We start from the raw sequence: 20,612 nt of genomic DNA on the forward strand, positions 1-20,612 counted from the left end.
CCATGTCTCTCAGCCTATCATCGTAAGATCCGTTTTCCTGACCTCTGATCATGCGCGTGGCTCTCCTCTGGACTCTCTCAAGCTTCTCCACATCCTTTTTGAATTGTGGAGCCCAAAACTGGATGCAGTACTCCAGCTGCGGCCTCACCAAGGCCGAGTACAAGGGGAGAATGACGTCCCGGGATTTGCTCGAGAAGCATCTATGGATGCAAGCCAGCGTTTTGGTCGCTTTATTAGCCGCAGCATCGCATTGCAGGCTCATGTTCATCACGTGGTCAGTGATGACCCCCAAGTCTCTTTCTTCTGTAGTGCTATCCAACGTAGCACTGCCGAGCCTATAAGGGTGCTGCAGGTTTTTCCTCCCAAGGTGGAGAACCTTGCATTTTTCGGTGTTAAACACCATGAGGTTCTCGTCCGCCCATTTGCTGAGCTTGTCCAGGTCAGCCTGGATCACCCGCCTATCTTCTGGCGTGGATGCTTTGCCCCAAAGTTTGATGTCATTGGCGAACTTGGCCAGTCCACTCCTGACTCCAGTGTCCACATCATTAATGAAGATGTTGAACAGGATGGCTCCCAGGACAGAGCCTTGAGGGACCCCACTGGTCACAGGGCACCACGATGAGTGACTGCCATCAATTACAACCCTCTGGGTCCGACCACGGAGCCAATTTCCCAGCCAGCGGATAGTGGTGGAGCCAAGGCTGCAACTGGCCAGTTTGGCCAAGAGGTGATCATGGGATACCAAATCAAAAGCTTTTTTGAAGTCAAGATATATGACATCAATCTCTTCTCCCTCGTCCAGGTGATAGGTCACCTGGTCATAGAAGGAAATGAGATTGGTCAAACAAGACCTACCCGCAACAAACCCGTGCTGGCTGTCCCTTAGAATGTTAGCCTGGGCCAGTCCCTCAAGGATGGCCTCCTTAATAAACTTTTCTAGGATCTTCCCCAGGATAGAAGTCAGGCTAATGGGCCTGTAGTTAGCTGGATCCACTGTCCTCCCTTTCTTGAAGATCGGCACCACATTGGCCTTCTTCCAGTCTTCGGGCACTACACCAGAGCGCCAGGAGTTTTCAAAGATCTGTGCCAGGGGCTGGGCTATGATGCTCGCCAGCTCCTTGAGTACCCTGGGGTGCAGATTGTCAGGGCCGGCTGACTTGAAGGTATCCAGCTTCTTAAGATGTTCCTTCACGAGGTCAGCATTGATGGAGGGTAGGGGATCCCAAACACCTGGATCTCCCTGTCCCACAGCAGGCATGGGCGTCCCATGGGACTGATGAAAGACTGACGCAAAGTACCTATTTAATAGGTTGGCTTTTTCCTGGGCGTCAGTTGTCAGTTGCCCCATCTGGTTTAGCAGGGGTCCAACGTTGCCCTTGCTTTTCCTCCGGCTCCCCACATATCTGAAAAAGGACTTTTTGTTGTCCTTGATGCTTGAAGCTAGTTGGAGTTCAGTTGCAGCCTTGGCTTTCCTGGTTTGCTCCCTGCAGGACCGGACCAGTGCAGAATAATCCTCCTTGGAGGTGAATCCCGTCCTCCATCCTTTGTAGGCTTTCCTTTTTAGCTGCAGGAGGTCCGCTAGGTCCCTGGAGAGCCAGGAGGGCTGCTGTGCCTTCTTGCTGCCTTTCCTCCGTGTTGGAATAGATTTGGCTTGTGCATTGAGGATCGCTTCCTTGAGAAGCAACCACTCTTCTTGAACTCCCATCTCCCTGGGGTCACAGTCCCTGAGGGCCTGACTGACTAGCTTCTTGAGCTTGTCAAAGTCGGCTTTTCTGAAGTCAAGGACTTCTGTGTTGCTGACTGACTTGCCAGCTTTACGGCGGATGGTGAAGGTGATCAGCTCGTGGTCGCTGTCACCCAGCTTCCCATCGATCACTAGGTCGCCGATTAGGTCGTCCCCCGTAGCCAGTACCAGGTCGAGCAGCGCTTTGCCTCTTGTTGGCCCATAGACTTCTTGAGTCAGGTAGAGGTCATCCACACACGAGAGAAAGCTTTGTGACCGTTCGGATTTTGCTGAGTGATCTTCCCACGAGATGGCTGGGTAATTGAAGACACCCATGAGCAAGCAGCCTCAGTTAGTTCCCGGGCGAACTCCTGGTCAAGCTCAGGACTTTGAGTGGGAGGTCTGTAGTAGACTCCCACTGCTGTGTCCCCTGTGCCATATTCCCCACGAATTTTTACCCAGAGGGTCTCTAGCTGTCCATGCTGGTCACCAACATCAGCTTGCAGGGACATGTAGCTTTCTTTCACATAGAGAGCTACACCCCCTCCCCTTTTGTCTACACGATCCCTCCTGTACAGGGTATAGCCCTCTATACCCGTGGTCCAGTCATGGGTGGAGTCCCACCAGGTCTCCGTTATCCCAATGATGTCATAATTCTTAGCACTGAGCAGGAGGATGAGCTCCTCCTGCTTGTTGCCCAGGCTCCTGGCATTAGTGTACAGGTAGGCAAGTGTCCCCTTGGGGGCTCTTGCCTTGCCTACAGATTGTGCCAGGGCTGGGGGAGGGGTGGGCTCCCTTAAGTGCCTTGGTCTGCTGGCTTTGCAAGGGCTGCTCAGCGGGCCAGCAATGGCAGTAGTCCCCCCATCCCCCAGCGGGCTTAGTTTAAAGCCCGGTGGAACAGGTCAGCCAGCCTGGCTGAGAAGAGCCTCCCTCCCAGGGGGGAGAGGTGGAGGCCATCTCTTCCCAGCAGCTCGCTGCCTCTCTTGCCAAAGAGCGGGCTGTGGTCATGGAAGCCAAAGCCTTCGCGATGACACCAGCTCCGGAGTCTTTGGTTCACTGCGTGGATCCTCCTCTCCCTCCTCAGCCCATAGCCCGAGACTGGGAGGATTGACGAGAACACCACCTGAGCTCCCAGACCCCTAAGTCCCGCTCCCAATTCCCTGTAGCGCCTCATGACCTGGCTGGGGGTGCTCCGAGCCGTGTCATTGGTGTCCACGTGAATAAGGAGCATGGGGTAGTGGTCTGTGGGCTGGAGGAGCTGTGGGATTATATATATCCTATTAGTGACAGTCATTTTGTGAGTAGGTCATATGTTTGTCACATACTTTAAGAAAAGTGTATGGACTTTAGAAAGCTACAAAAAAAACAAAACAAAAAACAAAACACAAAATCAGGATGAAACAGAAATTAAAATCCTTATTCATAAAAGTGGTGGCATTTTGTTTCTTTGTTTGGGGTGGGAGGGGGAGAGGGGGAAGGGACGGGAGAAAAACACTGGGGCCTAACCAGATTTAAACCTTCCTGTTTTATTTCTACTCCACTAAAATGCTACAGGCAAGTTTGTTTTTTTTAAAAACAAACTACAGTTTGTACTTCACATTTATTAAAAGTAGTAAAAACAATGCCATTATCAAACAGCCACCCAGTCCAGTAGTAACACCTATAGCTGATGCTAAGTATATCTATCACCCCAAACATATATACACTACAGATTTATACTAATTGAGAAAAATTACAAGGGCTAGGTTTGGTCCTTTCCTCACAGAATTAACAAATTATATTCTGAATCATGAAGACAAGTTTCTGTAATACTCCAGTCCATGTAACTACAGATGTTTTCCCTATTACACAAAAGGAAAGCCCCCTTTTTTTCCTTAAGAAAAAACAACGATTTTAGACATCAACATATATGTATATGTATATGAGTCGCACAGGGTAAGATCTAAGGATACCTTAAGTTTTCTACAATATCTTATGGAAAGGATGTTTCATCTGAGTCTTGAAAAAGTATCCTAAAATTCTTCCTCACTTGAATAGTGAATGCAACTGTCTCGGGCATAGCTACACCTAGATCCTTCCCTTAGTGCACTCATCCAAAAGATTCCAGGCTTAGTCAGAACAGCATGATTTTTTGGCACCTCACTTCACTGGTTAATGAAAATTTTTATTGAGAGAGTATTATATCAATAAACACTTGTGAGGTACGTCTGTACATAGTTCACTGTTCTGCTTGCTGGTCAGGCATAGAAAGAAACAGTATGCAAATAACGCATACACTTACTGCATGGTTTTCTTTTTCTTCTTTAAACACAGTCAGATAGCCTAAGGAAGTATTTCCAACTCCTAAGATCCCATCAATAAGAATATCATTCCAGCTAACTCCACAGAAGAGACATGAGGCAATTATTTCCATAAACTTGTCCCTAAGGATTTTGAGCTTTAAAGTGCAGCTGGAAAACTTTGAGATCAGTCCTACAGCCCCTTCCATGCCTCTTGCACCTGATTTTTTCTTGCCAGTTTCCTCTGTTAAATGTTGCTGCCTGACCCAATGAAGATATAATTAAGTCTACTTTAATTAGCAATGTCCTCTGAGAATACCAATTCTTGCTGATGGGTATCCTGGAGTACTGGCCAGACAGACATTCTTAAAAAGTATAATAGTAAAGTGTTGGGACAGACTCATAAAAGCCACTTTCTTCCCCACCCCGGTAAGTAGGAAGCTTCCCTTGACGGGTTGAGAAGTTTCAATCTGTAGAACAGGGGTGTCCAACCTTTTTGAATGTGGGGCCAGATCACAAACTTTTTATCATCCAGTGGGCCATATTCAAATACGTCACAGGAAGTGGTACCACATGAGGAAGTGATGTCCCATGACCTTTGACACCAATGAAGTTGCAGGGGTTGACATGGTGCTGGTTGACATGGCATGCATGCCCGGGTTGACATGGTGCTGTAGGAGCCATTTGGCTACAACTGGGTTGACCTGGTGCTAGAGAAGCCGTGGGGTCAGGCCAGGGTTAACCTGGGGCCTGCCTGGCCTGCCAGTGCCAGGTTGACATGGTGCTGCAGGACCCGCCTGGGCAGAACCAGGTCAGCACCAGCCAGGAAAAGCAGCATGCAGCTGAAGCCAGCTTCCCATGTGCTCCTGGGGATGGAAGGGGGCCGGCCAGGTCTACACCAGCCAGTAGAAGCAGCGGCGGAGCCGTGTAATGCTCAGGACTAACCAGTTGCAGCCTTGTCCCGTCCCAAGCGGCACATAGCTCCACCGCTGCTTCTGCTGGCTGGTGCAGACCCGGCTGGGCTCCTCCACAGCAGCACATGAGAAGCTGGTTTCAGCTGCGTACTGCTAGAGACAGGAGAAGGCCAGCCAGGTCTGCACCGGCCAGCAGAAGCGGCGGTGCAGCTATGTGCTGCTCGGGACTAACTAGTGCACACTTGTCACGTCCCAAACGGCACACGGCTCCACCACGACTTCTGCTGGCCGGTGCAGACCCGGCTGGCCTCCTCCCATCCCCAGCAGCACATGAGAAGTGGCCCCCTCAGGGCCTTGCGCATGGATGGTCAGGCCCGGAGAGCCGCAGCGCCCAGTGGGAGACTGGCTGGGGGAGCAGGTGCCGCCTTGCTATGGGGCAGGGCAGGGCAAGACAGGGCAGGGCAGGGCAGGTTTGAAGCAGGCAGGCGGTTGAGGAGGCAGGCGTGGGCTGGCAGTGCCAATGGCAGCTGCTTGGCCTTCCGTATGGGGCCACCTAGGCAGCGCAGGGCACGGGCACCGGCAACCACGTGTCCTACAACCCCGGCCCGGCCTGGTGCCCTCAGCTCTGTGCAGGAACTTACCTCTGTCCACCATGTGTCTCTGTCCACCACGCATGCGGGCAGGGTGCAGGCCATGCTTCAGCTCCCCTGGCCACGCGCCGGGGCAAGAAGCAGAGCCAGGGAACAAGCTGCACATGCTGTCCCCAGCAGCAGCAGGACCCGGCTCACTGATGAGCCTGGCCCCGCGAGGGTAAGCAGCTCCCCTCCCCTCACTGCCAGCTGGGGCCTGCAGGCCGGCGCTGCCCGCCTTGCCTTGCTGCTGCCCTGCCACTGCCGCCGTGGAGCACAGAGCTGGCGTCTCACGCCAGGTAAAATGGCTTGGCAGGCTGCATGGCGGCCCATGGACCGTATGTTGGACAAGCTTGCTATAGAAGGTAAAAGCTTTCGTTTTAAAGAGCTTTTAGAGAGTGAATTAATGAAAAGCTTTTCTTCCCACAGAGAGGTTGTGGACAGAAAACTACCAGCCCTTGTGAAGCTGTCCATCATCTTTCCAAATTGTAGAAGAAGAAAAAGTAGTTAGAACTATCAGACTTATTAGTGGGAAACCCATCAACAAAGCAATGGCAAAAACATTCTTTTTTAAATTACCAGGTTCACTTTCCCCAATATTTGAGAGAAACACAGGAGCCATTCTTTGAGGAGAACCAAAAACTGAGGCCAGATGGAAAAGATTCTCTTCCAAATAGGAAGAAGAGAAAGCAAGCAGCCAGGACAATGAGTTTTACTCAAAAGTTAAAAGAGAAACATTTTTGTTTCTCCATTACCACAGCCCACGCTTATCTTGCCTCTTTTGCCCAGATAAATGACCTAGCCCTTCAGAAGCAGAACCTTGGTTGGAATCCATGTGTTCTGGAGTTCCTGACTGAAGAACTGCCCCGTGACAACATGCTCCTACCCCGCAACAGCTTTTGGCTTGCTATCAATGTTGCATATGGATATTTTCTCTCTTTTTGCATATGGATATTTCTCTTTTTCAAAGATACTGATAAAAAGTATTTGATGATTGTTGTGGTTGTACCAATGTGCACCCAAATTGTTAGGAGCCTGGAAAACCTCCAGTGAAAGATATTTCACAATCTCCTTTAAGCACCACACTTTATAAAACTTATTGAAGTTTTGCCTCAGATTAATCTAAATTTGCTTTTCTGCAGTTTCAATCCCTTGCTTCACGTCCAGGCCCATGACAAAAGAACAGTTCTCTTCTGCTTCTTTATAGAAGCCTTTAAAATATTTGAAAGCTGCCCTCCCATACAGTCTCCTTAATCTCTTTTCTCCAGCTAAAACATACTTAGTTCTCTTAAGCTTTCTTCAGATGAATTGACTTCCAAATGCTTGTCATCTTTGTTTCTCTACACCCTTCTTAAAATGCAGACACCAGATCAACACAAACTAGTCCAGCTGTGGCCTAAACCAGTGCTGAGTAGTGGTACTATCATCTGGCATGTCTTGCATGCAATATTTTGTTAAAGCAGTCCAAAATTGCATGCATTGTTTTGGAACTGCACTGCACTGCTGACTTGCACAAGTTTGTGATCCATCATAGTACCCAGACGATTCTCGGGTCAGTTGGCTGCAACAGCTCACTGTATGTGTAGAAGAACATATTCAAGTCTTTTGAAAAATTCTCATTGACAGTCTGCTGTTATTACTGGGGATAACAGCAACACTTTTCCTAAGCAGCACACCAGAGCCCTTTTCTACAATTACAGGTTTCCCTTGCCAACCACAGTTTTGAGTATCCATGACTAATATTCTATATACCGTTTTGGCTACCACGATATACAGTTCTGAAGTAAACACAGCTTTCCGTGGCTACGCATCACGGTTTTGCCAAGCACAGGAACTTTCAGAAACATAACCCTAGTGGTTGGCGAGGGAAACCTGTATATTGCAACACCACCAACCTGTCCTAACTTACTGTGTTGTGTGTTAGTCAGAGGCAGCCCCAAAAGGTTTACCAAGGGGGTGAAAAATGTTTTAACATTGCTTCAAATATCAATATAATAGACAAAATTCCAACTGATACTCTGAACCTGCATCTGCTTCTCTGGCTAAATGTTTAATTAATTAAACAACAAAGTTTAAACCATATTTCAGCACCTTCTGAGCCAGTTCCTTTTGTTACTGCTGTTCACTATGGCTAGGTGCAAGATGACATCTGCCATACATTTGGAAAGATAATCTACAGAAAATCTAGAGCTATAACTTGACCTGTAACCTACAGAGAGATACACCTGGAGAATTCACACAGGAAACTTAGCAGCAGGCACAACGGAATGAGTACAAAAAGGCATGCAGACAGCTGCATAAGCACACAGACTGTATCAATTTCATTTCATAGACATTAAAGCTGGAAGGGACCTCATAAGATCACTGGGTCTAGCCACCTGTCCAAGGGCAGGAAGTCAGCTAGGGTCAAAGGATCCCAGCAAGATAAACATCCAAATATATTTCTTGAAAAAGTGTCCAGAATAGGTGCTTGCACCACCTCTAGGGGGAGTTTGTTTCAGGTCTTGGACAGCAAAGAAGCTTTTCTTTATGTCCAGTCTAAAATGGTCTTGCAGGAGTTTGTGACCATTGGACCTTGTCACCCCCTGGGGTGCTCTGGTGAACAGATGTTTCCCCAGATCCTGATGCACAACCCTTATGTATTTATAGGCTGCCACCAAGTCACCCCTGAGCCTGTGCTTCTCCAGACTGAGGAGTCTGCAGCTGGGTTAACTCCCTCCCACCACAGGCCCCCCCGCTTACTTCTGGCTATGCTGGGGGTCATCAGCAGTCCCAGGGGTGCAACAGGCTTCCAACTGTACTGCAAGGGCCATTCACACAAAACAACTTTGCACCAGAACTCAGAATTCTGAATTCAGAAACCTTGGCTCAGAATTTCTACTCATAAGCCCAAGATGACATAGCAATAACTACCCTTGTCTACAGATGGAAGGAAAAAATGCTAGTGTTGGAGTGAGGTTGAAGTCATGATGGTCCAAGATATCACCCACAAAAATCCTTGCCTTCTACAGGGGGAAAAAAGTAGTAATTTCCAGTCTCATGAATACTGTGTAACTTTTACGAGTCCACCATTGTATGTACAAGGAAGATGGCACGACTGTCCTTACATTACAGAAAACAGCCTTTCCATCTGACATGGTTACAGGCATTTGTTACACTGTTATGAAAAACAAACTGTTCCTGCTTAAGCAAGTAAAAAAGATGACCTCATCTAAACATGCAAAGTTCCATGGAGGGAAAGTTCTCTTTTCTGATTTACAGGATTCATAAGACAGTTACATTAATAAAAAGAAAAATGTCAACTTCCAAATACTGATAAAGATATGACAGCTTGGTACTGGTATTTGACTTGTGACTTCCAATAAAGCTAGCTACTTACAATTGGAATACAATTCCTAGTATTAAGCCTCAAGAGCATCAGTGAAATTTTATGCATATTCTGGGGAAGACACAAAGCCTTCGCAAAAATAAGAGAAAGAAAGATGAATTAATCTGCAATCATAAAATTGTTCCAATACAGTGCTGTGAATTAATTTTCAGTGTGATAATACGTGTTATTCAACTGATGCAAGAGCACATTAGTATAATTAAAACCTAAAGTTAAATCTATTATTTATATTAACAACTGATAGCAGTAGATGACTCACTGAAGGACACAGGCAGCGAAGACATTTGTGATACAACAGTCTTAGAAATTGAGTTCCACTTGTATTTTTTTCCCCCCCAAAGTACCATATGCTCATAACAAGATTATACACTGAAAACACTTTAAGTGCATTAAACACTTTACTCTTCAGCTATCGTTTAACAACACCGCATTTACTAAATCAAAAAAATTATAATTATATAAAGGAGGGTAATTGTCCAAGGGAACACTGAATATGTCCAGACATTACCTATTCAAGCAAGTCAAGGAGTACTGAGGTCCACTGTATGTATACATATTTTTTAAAACCACTACCAAGTTTACAAAGAATTTAAAGATATTTTTCTGGCTCTCTAGTATGTGATGCTGGTTTTGTACACAAGGAAACATCATAAATAAGAGCTATCATTTGCATTGCAGTAGAGCCCATCAGGGCAATCCTAGAAAAAGTACTGCCCAAACACACTGCTCTTGTCCAGGAATTTACAATCCAATTTGAAATGTGGTGCAACTAAGAAACAAACAACAACAAAAAGACACAAGAGAAGGGATAAAAAGGTGATTATTAAAATTTTGTAGGTACATTAGTTATTGCACAACTTCCATGCCATGGGCGACTGGAGCTGCCTTAGTCAACGACCAGTTAGAGACCTGGGGTAGGAGGCAGGGTCCCCCATGGCCAGCACTCTTGGAAGCGGTTGCAGCATTCCCACTCCCCAGCCGGCATTCATGAGGGTGCACCGGCGCTCCCGCCTGCCCACTGCCTGAGTGGGGAGTGTGGCCTGACAGGGGGTGCAAATGCACCCCCTACACATCACCACTGTTTCATGCAAAACAAGTGTTTGATCTGTGAAGTCTGCTGTAGAGATCTCCCCTCCCTCAACTCAGATACAACTGTATATCACTGGATGGATGACAACAGGCAAAGCATAAATGGGTATTAAAAGAAAGATTTAAAGAGTTGTTTAGGAAGCACATTCATGCATCAGGGTCAGGACATAAAAGTAGATGCCATACAACTAAGAATGGGTATTATAAAATAAAGTACTGCTAAAGGCAGGAAGCCAATTCGAAAACAAAAAGTACACTTCTTGTAACTGGACGAACAAGTTAATACAAATGTATTTAAAAAAAGAGCTCAAGTGCATAGACAGATATTGGATACTCATAATTTGCAAAGTCACCAGAGATGTGCAGAAAAATCATGCACACACACAAGCTCAAGTACTATATTCATTATTAATAGTACACATTTACTCTTGTGGTCACACATTTCGTAAGTAAAAGGGTGAGAATCTAAAGAATTGAACCAACCAACAAAACAAATACCCGTAACAGTTCAACTCAAACCAGGTACTCAGAGCAAATGTAGTGTCACAGCCACCGGAACAGGAAGTTCTCTCCTGGTGGATGTTGGGATAGAAAGCATCAGGTTCCAAAAAAATAAAGCTTTCAGTTAAACCGATTAATTTTCTAGCTCTGATAGTTCACAATAGCCTTCTGAATTGCATGCTAATGAATGTCTTCAAGTCTTCAGACAGCTCTTATGACAAAAAAACTTGTCAAGTAGCAGCAGAGTGAACAAGAGCCTGGTTGGAAGTTGAAGCACAAGTTCTGTACAGATGCACATCAATGAGAAAGCTTAAACTAGAAAACAGCCAATTCCACTGGACTCTTTCCCTTACCACCAACACACACGTGTGTGCGCACACACAAAAATCCATCAAACAATATTGGAACAACACATTATTTACTAAAGCCTTCAGCCTTTTAGAATAGCAAGGTAAAAGGAGTAGCACATAAAAGTTTGGGTTTGTTTTTGTTTTTTTTTAAAAACCAAAAAACACAAAACACTCAGAAATCAATACTTAAGTTTTCTTTCATTATTTTCTACAGCCTCTTAGAAATTAAGGAAGCATCTTCCTACAAATGGTGTGTTGGCTTTTTCACATCCACAAGGAAAAGACAGTAAATAGACAATATAGTTACACAATTGTATACTGGCTTCAAATACTAACTTACAGTGTTCCCCACCCTTTGTTTAAATGTTTACCTCTGGTTAAGTTCTTAGCTCTTGCCTCACCAAATCCCTCTTTATCCCGCAACAAATTCAATCTTAAGCCAAAAACTGCAATGGAAATATTTGATCCTGATCATATTCAGGATTGCTATGCTGCAAGATGAGAGAGACCAGTACTCATAGGAAGCAGAGTCCCTTTGAAATAAAAGGTTACGAATTAGACTCTGGAAAACTGAAGTAGCAAATTAAAAATTAAATCTAGTAAGTTTTACGTACAAGACACCATAACATTTCTAAATGGTGTGACAAACATTGTTCAATTCTCAGCCGATGAAAAAGAATAACTAATATCACAGTAGTTTTGGAGCAAGATGTTTTCAACAACTATAGCAGAACACCTCTAAATTTTAGGGCTGCAAATCAAATACTGTGCATTCACAATTTGTGAACTGTCTACATGGGAAGCTTTAACTCTCGTACATCCAAACATCAGGGTCCCCAACTCCATCTATTCTATGGAATATGAATATGGTATATGGAAGTGCCCACTGCATGTAACCCCCACCCCAGCATCAACTCTTTCAGTCATAGTGAGCCACCACATGCTTCATTTGAGCTGTCTGACAGATCCTCAAACAATATTAGAGTGATGAGTTCTTGATCACAAAACAGCAAAATACCTCTAAAGTGGGAAGAGTTAATCCCAGCTCTTTTCACTTTGTAACCCCTCCTTTAGGTCAAGTTCCGCCTCAACTACATTGAAACCAACAGTGGTCAAGTATTCAATTAGCATTTCATACAACTAAAAGCTTAACTAGAAAAATATTGTTATTAGATCAATTTCACTTACATACCCGCCCTTGCAGCAATAAGGTGAGTTGCCTTGTTGGGATTTTCAGCACTCAGTATCAGGTTCTTCACAATCTTAGCACCAAGCGCTGTAGCATGGTAATGTTCCCGTGTTTTTTCTATGGGAAAATTTGTAGGATAGAGTCCACTAAATAGTATAGTTACATCTGCCAACACCTTGCTTTTCAGTTCTGGAACTATTTTCCTGATGTCAGGAACTTCCTCAATCTCTTTTTTCAAGAATTTATCATATTTTGTATAATAATCGGTGTGTACCCGAACAAGTATCTCTTCGAGGTATATTAAATGATCATCTTGATCTGTATCATCTTCTTCTTCCTCTTCTTCCATACTCTGGTCTAAAGATTCACCCATGGTAATCCCAGACTGTTCACTGTTTTGGGACTCTGTTTCAGCTTCCTTCTTGTCTGCACACCCATTTCCTAGATCGCAAAGGCTGTCCGGTTCACTTTCTTCTTGCACTACAAGATCACTGGTCTTTTCATGAGGATTTATGCTAGATGGACACTTTGCATCCCCAGAATGGTTCACTTGACCGTCCTTTCTCCCACTAACATCAGTGCAGCTTTCTTGCAGGAAACTTTCATCTTGGGTAGGTTGCTTTGATTTCTTCCAGCTTCTCTTTTCTTCATTTTCACTATCTGAGGCAGAAGTACTGGATGACTTCCTAGCATCTAAACCACTATCACTTTCACTGTCACTAGAAAGTTCAAAGTCCAAGTCATTTGCTGCCTTTTCTTGGATCTGCTGCTTGTCCAGAACTGTCCTAACATCTTGTTCTGGTGAAATCTGAGGCTCCTTAACAGTCACCAAATCATCAGTCACTATACTGTCCGCTTTGTGATCAGTAGTATCACTTAAGGAATCTTGCACGTTAACTTTATCGTTGGAATGCAACCCACAGTTGATAGATTCACTGCTTACAAAGTCACTACCATTTGTAGTACAAGTTTCCTTTGCAGATTTCTTGAGACCATTACTTTGCTCTTCCACACATGTAACAACATTCTTTGCTTCTTCAGAATCTTTTCCTGTTACCATTGTAGTATCTGATCCTTCTGGTGTTTTTGAAGAATGATTTACTAAAACACAAAAAGAATAAAAAGCTTCCCATTTATCCTTCCAATTAGATTTTTATGAAACAATAAAAAAAAGTTATCATTCTCTCACCTACAAATTACTCTATTTACTCAAATATAAAATGACCCTAAACATCGGATGATCCCTAACTATTAGATTCTATATATGGAAAATGTATATATTTATTATAATTTTTTAGGTACAGAATCTAATTACTGGGGGGTTGCCATAAATTTGTCCCCTTCCCACTGCTACAGCAGGGAAAATAAATTTGCGGGGGGGGGGGGGGGGGGCGGGCAGTTGCCCCCAACTTCTTCCGCCTGCAGCCTTCCCCACCTTGCTGTCAGACCCTGCTCTCCCTGAGTACATGGAAGTGAGGAACAAATTTGAAAACACTAACCTGTGAATAAACATGCCTACAGTAATTTGCATATAGTATATATAGACTAAGTTCATCCAGCATTAACGCATTTTACTGTTTCTTAGAACTGCTGCAAGTTTTAGCACAAGTACTCCATAAACACTTTAAGCAGCACTTTTATACCTACTTATATACGGTATGAACTATGCATAATATTAGTCCAAAGCAAAAGGTTCATTATTTACCACCATTGGGCTTGGCCCCAGCAGAGTCAACAGCATTTGAAGCCTGGCCCAGCAACATCTCATTGAGGGCAGGGCTACGCTAATCATATGCAACAGGCTGAGAGAGGAGGCAACAGAGAGATTTTGGGTGAACTGTTTGGGAACCCCTTTGCTGACTTTCCCAGGTATTTAAGGCTGGTGAAGCAACAGGCATCATTGGAAAAGGGGGGGAAAAAAAAAGGTGCAACTCAGCTGTGGGAGTGAAGAGGAAGTAAAAATATACTCAGTATAGTGGCTCACCACAACTTAAAAAGCATCACCACTGAGAGGGACTGCACACGACGGGCACCCACACATATCTTATACAAGTAGGCTATACTAACTTTAGTGGTAGGTTCCCTTCAGTGAGTAGATAGTCTACGGGACAGCATGGTTGTCAGCAAGAGTTGGTGGGAGTTTCTCAGTATTTGCCTATTACATATCAAGGGGTCAATCTGTTGCTGTATGTCAAGGGTAGGATGTTCCCTGAATTGAATCTTCAGTAAGTCCTCTGCGACATTGGTTATGTGAATAGTATGTAATTTCTTGACATTGTATTTGTATTAATCTTGTGTTACTCCAAGTGGGATCCTTTATTTCCTCAACGTGTTCATAGTGCCTAGTTTGCCAATAAAGTGGAAAAGGGTCTCCAAGAGTGGGTGAGGGATTGGTCAGAACCTGTAATTATATGAGAAGCAAAGGTGCAATATTTCTGAAGGCGTTTTCCAGCTACTTGAAAGTGATATTTTCTTATGTGAATATTATGTAAATTTTGTAAATTCGAATTTGTAGTAATTTTGTGATACCTCAGGTGGGTTTTATTTCCCCTTCTTTAGAATGTTTGATAGTGTTTGTTTTTCTAATAAAATGGTATATTTTAATATTAAAAAAAAAAATCAAAAAAAAAAAATCCCTTCAGTGAGTATTATGCAATTTCTTGAAATTGTATTTGTATTCCCTTTGTGAGACCTCAGATGGGGTCCTTTTTAAATCTGTTTGATATTGCCTGTTTTCTAATAAAATGTTACCAAAAAAAAAAAAAGTTCCCTTCAGTTTTGGCAGGCATCCTATGTGCAGGCCCAAACCCAGAAGCTTAGAGTTAGGATGCCCCCAAGTTTTGCTTGCTCTCAGCTGTAAGGCTGCAAGAGAAAGCTAAGGAGGAGTCTCCCATTTCTATGAAGTAGGCATAAAGCCAAGATCTTCCCACTCAAGTAGCAAGTGGAATATTAACTATACATTACCTCCACAGGTACTACCCCATGCCAGATAAGTGGTTACCCCTAGTGACTAGGAAAACCCCTTTAGTGGTCATGGTATTTCCCCTGCCAAATATCTGAAGCCCTAGGTGGGGGTGGAGGTGGAGGCTGTTTGGTTGTAGGGCCACTTATGGTTCTTGACTGACTCATGGATTTAGAATCGATTTGGCTTGGAATACGAAAAATGTTCATATTTAAAAAAGGTAGGTTCCCTTCAGTATGGGCCATGTTTTGTAAGTCATGCTCTGTGTTGGCTTTATTTAAATCAACTTTAGAGTTGGTTTCTGTTACTGAGCACATGCTGCTTTTGACAGCAGCTTAATGACAGACAATGTACTAAATGAGATTTCCTTGTAAACAAATGTAAGAGGAGGGGTTTCTTCCCCCCAGCACTCATGGGGGAAAACCCTGTTTTGTATTTAAGTAAAAACAGTAATTGTCTATATATACACACATTAGATGAAACATTTAAGTGCAAGTTCAATATTCATAATTGGGATTTTTAAGAGCTCTTAAGGGACATCAGGAGGCCAACTTTTATTAAAAGTGTGATGTCTAGCCACCTTTAGACCCTTTTGAAAAATTCAGTTTATACTGATCTCATCACCACGTTGTCCAGTTGCCTCCAAAGTCTTAAGTTCTTGTTAGACAAATTAGTATTATTCCTCTTGAGAAGGTAATCTACAGCCTGCAAAGGGGTCAATTCATTCCACATTTTATTAAAAGGGTGCTGATTCCCTGCTTCCTTCCCAGCCATCAGATCCATTCTGCTTTTTACAAATAATCAGCCAGATCCCCAGCTCAGCTTACTCTGTCCAAGGGCTGAAACCACTGCAGTATCTATTTACCACTGCCACTTAATTCAAGTCAAGTTAGTCCTGAGGCCGCTGCAACCATTGGGGCACCTTAAGATGCTGTAACAACTCACCTAGGTTAGTTGAATTGTTTTGTACTGTCGATGATTCTTTGGGAAGAGTAACATGGTGGCACCCACCTCCTCTCTAGGCATGGATGGCCACAGGCTCACTGGGAGCTCATCCACCCTTTGACAGGTCTTGTTTTAAGTCCTGCTGCATGCTCACACACCCTCCTCACACAGGCAAGCCCAGGCGGGTGCACTGGTTTAGTTACTGACAACCTGACCAATGAATAGGCTGTACTGCTTTACACGGTACCAGACAGCAGACCAAGAGACTTCTGGCCTGACGAGGGCCACTTAATTAGCCACTCCAAATTGTTGGGCATCATGCTTTTTGGTGGCACATTTGGGGGCGGGGGGGCAGGAATGAAAGAGCAGCCCTCTGCATACAGCAGGTACAACTAGAGTGGCAACAGGAAATTGGGAACCTGCAGTGGCAGCCAGTTACAAGTACTAGCTTACCCTCAGAAAAATTGCCAGGGATTGCTACCCTCTGAGATAGCATTAAAAATAACAAATCAAGTATTTATCTCAAGGTCATATAGAAAGTCTGCGCTATGGAAGTATACTGGAACTCGTCAAAAAACAACTTAAAAGCTCCAACTGTATTTTTTACTTGCCACTTTTTCATTATACTTTAGAACACTTTAAAAACTGAAAAAAAAAATCTCCTAATAAAGATGGGCTAATCAATCCCTTTATTATTGTGCCAGTGAGGTTAAATGAAGAAAGCAAAGGGCAGAAAAAAGAATGAGTTTTTAAATACCTTTCAGAAAAAAGAATCTGTAAATCTATCTGTAACTAGAGAAAAAGATTTATCATCTAAATGACTATTTAGTTCTGCATCATCAAAAACAATATTAAGGGAGGAATTATGAGCAGAGATTTCCATCCTTTATGAACAAAATGTAGTAATGTAAACTTGACTGATTGTTGATTCACACTGCCAGTTAAGCATAGTGATTTCACACATTAGTGCACAGAGTGACTAAACAAATTAGACTGCTGATGCTGTTTAAGTTTAACTATACTAGCTACTATATAGATACACAGATATCTATGTCTATATCTATTGAGAGACATGGATCTTTCTCTCTCTCTGTACATCTCATTAAGTACAAGTAAATAAATAAATGTATGTAGGTTACATTTCAGCCACTTACCAGGCACTGGCTTTTCACCCCTGTTTCTCCATCATATTTCAAATTGCTTAAGACTGCTAAACCTAACATTGTTTCAAATGCAAAAAGGGACACATTTGATAGACAACAAAATACAATAAATTTCCTTACAAGATTGTATGCCTAAAATTTGCTTGCTTCCCAACTAACTCAGTGCCTTTGTCATCAGTGCTTTGAGGACTTGTTAGTAAGCGCTAGTCCCCGAATATAGATGTACACAACCCCAAAGCTGTGCTTTTACCAGCACAGCTGATTCCAACTCTGTTGCTGCTTCCTTCAGCAAGGTAAAGCTTTACCAGCAAGAGAACAAGTCTGCCAGGAAAATTACATCTGCACTTGGGGGCTTTTGCTGACACAGCTATGTTGGGTCACACCTCTGACCAAAATAATTCTGTTGGCAAAAGCCCTTCCCCCAATCTGTACCCCACAGTGTAAACATATGATGGAAAAGCAATTTATAATACAGTTACCCTTCTTTCTCATTTGAGCTTCTCTTGGTCCAGGTGGTGCATTGATATCTCCAATCCCCTGGAAATATACATATTTCTTCACAGTTATCAAATTGGGTGCAAACTTCCAAACATCTTCTCTGTCATCAATAATGCAAACCATGGAATCCCCACATGGGAAGAGATTCCTAAAAGAAGAGTGGTTTGTTTTCATTACCCAAAGACACTTCTGAATGACATGAACAACTAATCAGAATATTAACTACTATCCACGTTATAGGCTACCATAGGAGACAGAAATGACCAGGAGAGAGACTGTCACAAGGCATGAACCATTTTTGGAAAACTCAAGAAAGATGGATTGAAAAACTAAGGTAAAAGTTGCAAGGTCACCTTGAAGTACATTGAGTGGTTTGATGCCAGACAAAGCTAATCTTAGACAAGATAAAGCTTAAAGAGGGGATAAGAACAGGCATATACATATTGATTAGAATGGCACCTATAGGAACATTTTTGACCTTATTTAGTATTTTTCTTGATATTTTAGCCAAGCCATAAAATATAAAACCAGGTCCACTTTGGAATGTTTGCTTTTTGGTCATGAACTACAGTTCTTGCTGAATTGTCCATCTGCAAGCATACCTAGTTAATGCTATTTAGCAACTTAGTTTCTGAAGCCTTGGTAAGAAGTTCCTTTCCCTAACAAGTTGGCCATCTGTTAGAGGCTTTTCAAGACTTAAGAACTTAGAAATTTTAAGATTAAATTGCATGCAAATACCCATAAGATTATGCCTTTAAATAAATGCACATTTTAAAAAATTTGCTTGATATGGATGATCTGTACTGATCTTTTATATCTTTTCTGTATGTTGCTATTTAATTTGCTATTAACACTTTAGATATTCTTATGTTACAAGTATCTTATTTTGGTGGGACTGGCTCTCTGAACCTTTCTTCATTTTCAGAATTCACCTGAGTCAACAGCTTGAAGGCTAAATAAAAATGATTTGTTAAAAGATATGTTAGGAGTCTCAAACGTTAATTCATTTACCATCTACCACAGTTCTTACTGGTTAGTATAGCAGTCATTTTTATGCATCTTAGTTTTACAAACAATTAAAGTTATTCAAAGCAGTTGGACAATGTACAAAATAGTAGTTAAATGCTTTTCCTTTTTAGTTTCAGCACTTAGACATAGGAAGCCTCCAACTTTTAAGTAAACAGACTATTGCAGAGTGTTTTAATCCAGGTTTAACATACTTAAATTTACTTAGGACCAAATAAATAATCTAAAAAATCTTGTTATGGTTTAATCTCTTCTGCTCTACCCAAACACAAAATGATTTTGGAAAAAGAGGAAGAAGAACTTTTTGCATTTTTGCATGTGCTCAGATGCACGTATGTGCACACAAATACACACAGGCAAGCACACCCCTCACATGAATTAATTCCAAAGATACTAAAACTAAGTAAAAAGTGTTGGTATTTCTTTACAATACACAAAATAATTAACTGTACTGAAAAATGCAAGAATATAACTACTATTAGAAAAGAATATTTGCCATCCTGAATCCTCACCTTCCTAGCAGCACTCATATAGCTATTATGAGCTCCAATAAAAAATGTCAAAGCTGGAAGATCATTTCATAAATTCATATTTAAGTGCCTAAGTCAGGGGTGGGCAAAATCCGGCCCATGGGCTGAATGTGGCCCACCAGGCCATTCCATCCAGCCTACAGAGCCCCTAAAAAATTAGAAAATTAATATTTATCTGCCCTTGGTTGCCTGTCATGTGGCCCTCGATGGCTTGCCAAAACTCAGTAAGCAGCCCTCTGCCCAAAATAACTGCCTGCCCCTGGCTTAAGTGGTCTAATCTGCAAAGGACCTAAAGTAGTTGCTGAACATTCAGCATATCTGGGGAAAAACATCATGCTTTTTAAGTAGCTAATCATAACTATACATACAGGGGACTGCATGCTTAGAGGCAACCAACATGGGTTCATCAGTGGCAGGTCCTGTCAGACCAACCTGGTGGCCTTTTACGATCAGATCACCAGATCATTAGATGCAGGGGTAGCAGTGGATATAGTCTTCCTGGACTTCCGGAAGGCTTTCGACACTGTCCCTCACCCCGTTCTCGTTAAGAAACTGGGGGGCTGTGGTCTAGACACCCACACAGTCAAATGGGTCGCCAACTGGCTGGAGGGCCGCACCCAGAGGGTGGTAGTGGATGGGTTCTTCTCAACCTGGAAGGACGTGGGCAGTGGGGTTCCGCAGGGCTCGGTCCTTGGGCCTGCACTGTTCAACATCTTCATCAGTGATTTGGATGAGGGGGTAAAAAGCACCCTGTTCAAATTTGCTGATGACACTAAGATGTGGGGGGATGTGGGCACACTGGAAGGATGCAACAGGCTACAATCAGACCTAGACAGGTTACAAGGGTGGGCAGACGAGAATAGGATAGATTTCAACACAGACAAGTGCAAGGTGATGCACCTTGGGAGGAACAACCGGCACCATACCTACAGGTTAGGGAACTCCCCTCTTGTCACCACGGAGGCGGAAAGGGATCTGGGGGTCATCACTGACTCCAAGATGAACATGGGCCGGCAGTGTGGAGAGGCAGTTAGGAAGGCCAACCACACCTTGTCATGCATCCACAGATGCATCTCGAGCAGGTCCAGAGAGGTGATCCTCCCCCTCTATGTGGCACTGGTCAGGCTGCAGCTGGAGTACTGTGTCCAGTTCTGGGCGCCACACTTCAAAAGGGATGTGGACAGCATGGAGAGGGTCCAGAGGAGGGCCACTCGTATGATCAGGGGACAACAGGGCAGGCCCTATGAGGAGAGGCTATAGGACCTGAACCTGTTCAGCCTCCAAAAGAGAAGGCTGAGGGGGGGATCTTGTGGCCTGTTATAAACTAGTCGGGGGCGGGGAAAATCAGCAGGCATTGGGGGAGTCACTGTTCCCCTGAGCACCGCCAGGAGTGACCAGGAATAACGGTCACAAGCTGGCAGAGGGT

At 43.6% G+C, this 20,612-nt stretch overlaps 1 protein-coding gene across 2 annotated transcripts in view; it reads right to left on the reverse strand.

The window, feature by feature from the left end:
• Window positions 1-20,612, reverse strand: part of CTDP1 (CTD phosphatase 1) — a 193,362-nt gene that overhangs the window by 138,759 nt on the left and 33,991 nt on the right. For both annotated transcript variants that reach the window (XM_090039534.1, XM_090039533.1), the window contains exons 7-8: window positions 17,612-17,778; window positions 12,066-13,163 (exon numbers count right to left, since the gene is read on the reverse strand). In XM_090039534.1, coding sequence (XP_089895660.1) covers window positions 12,066-13,163; window positions 17,612-17,778 — 1,265 coding nt within the window. The remainder of the gene's footprint in view (window positions 1-12,065; window positions 13,164-17,611; window positions 17,779-20,612) is intronic.

This window comes from Crocodylus siamensis, chromosome 3, assembly GCF_052110815.1.
Source record: "Crocodylus siamensis isolate JL-2025a chromosome 3, ASM5211081v1, whole genome shotgun sequence".
Taxonomy (NCBI): Eukaryota; Metazoa; Chordata; order Crocodylia; family Crocodylidae; genus Crocodylus; species Crocodylus siamensis.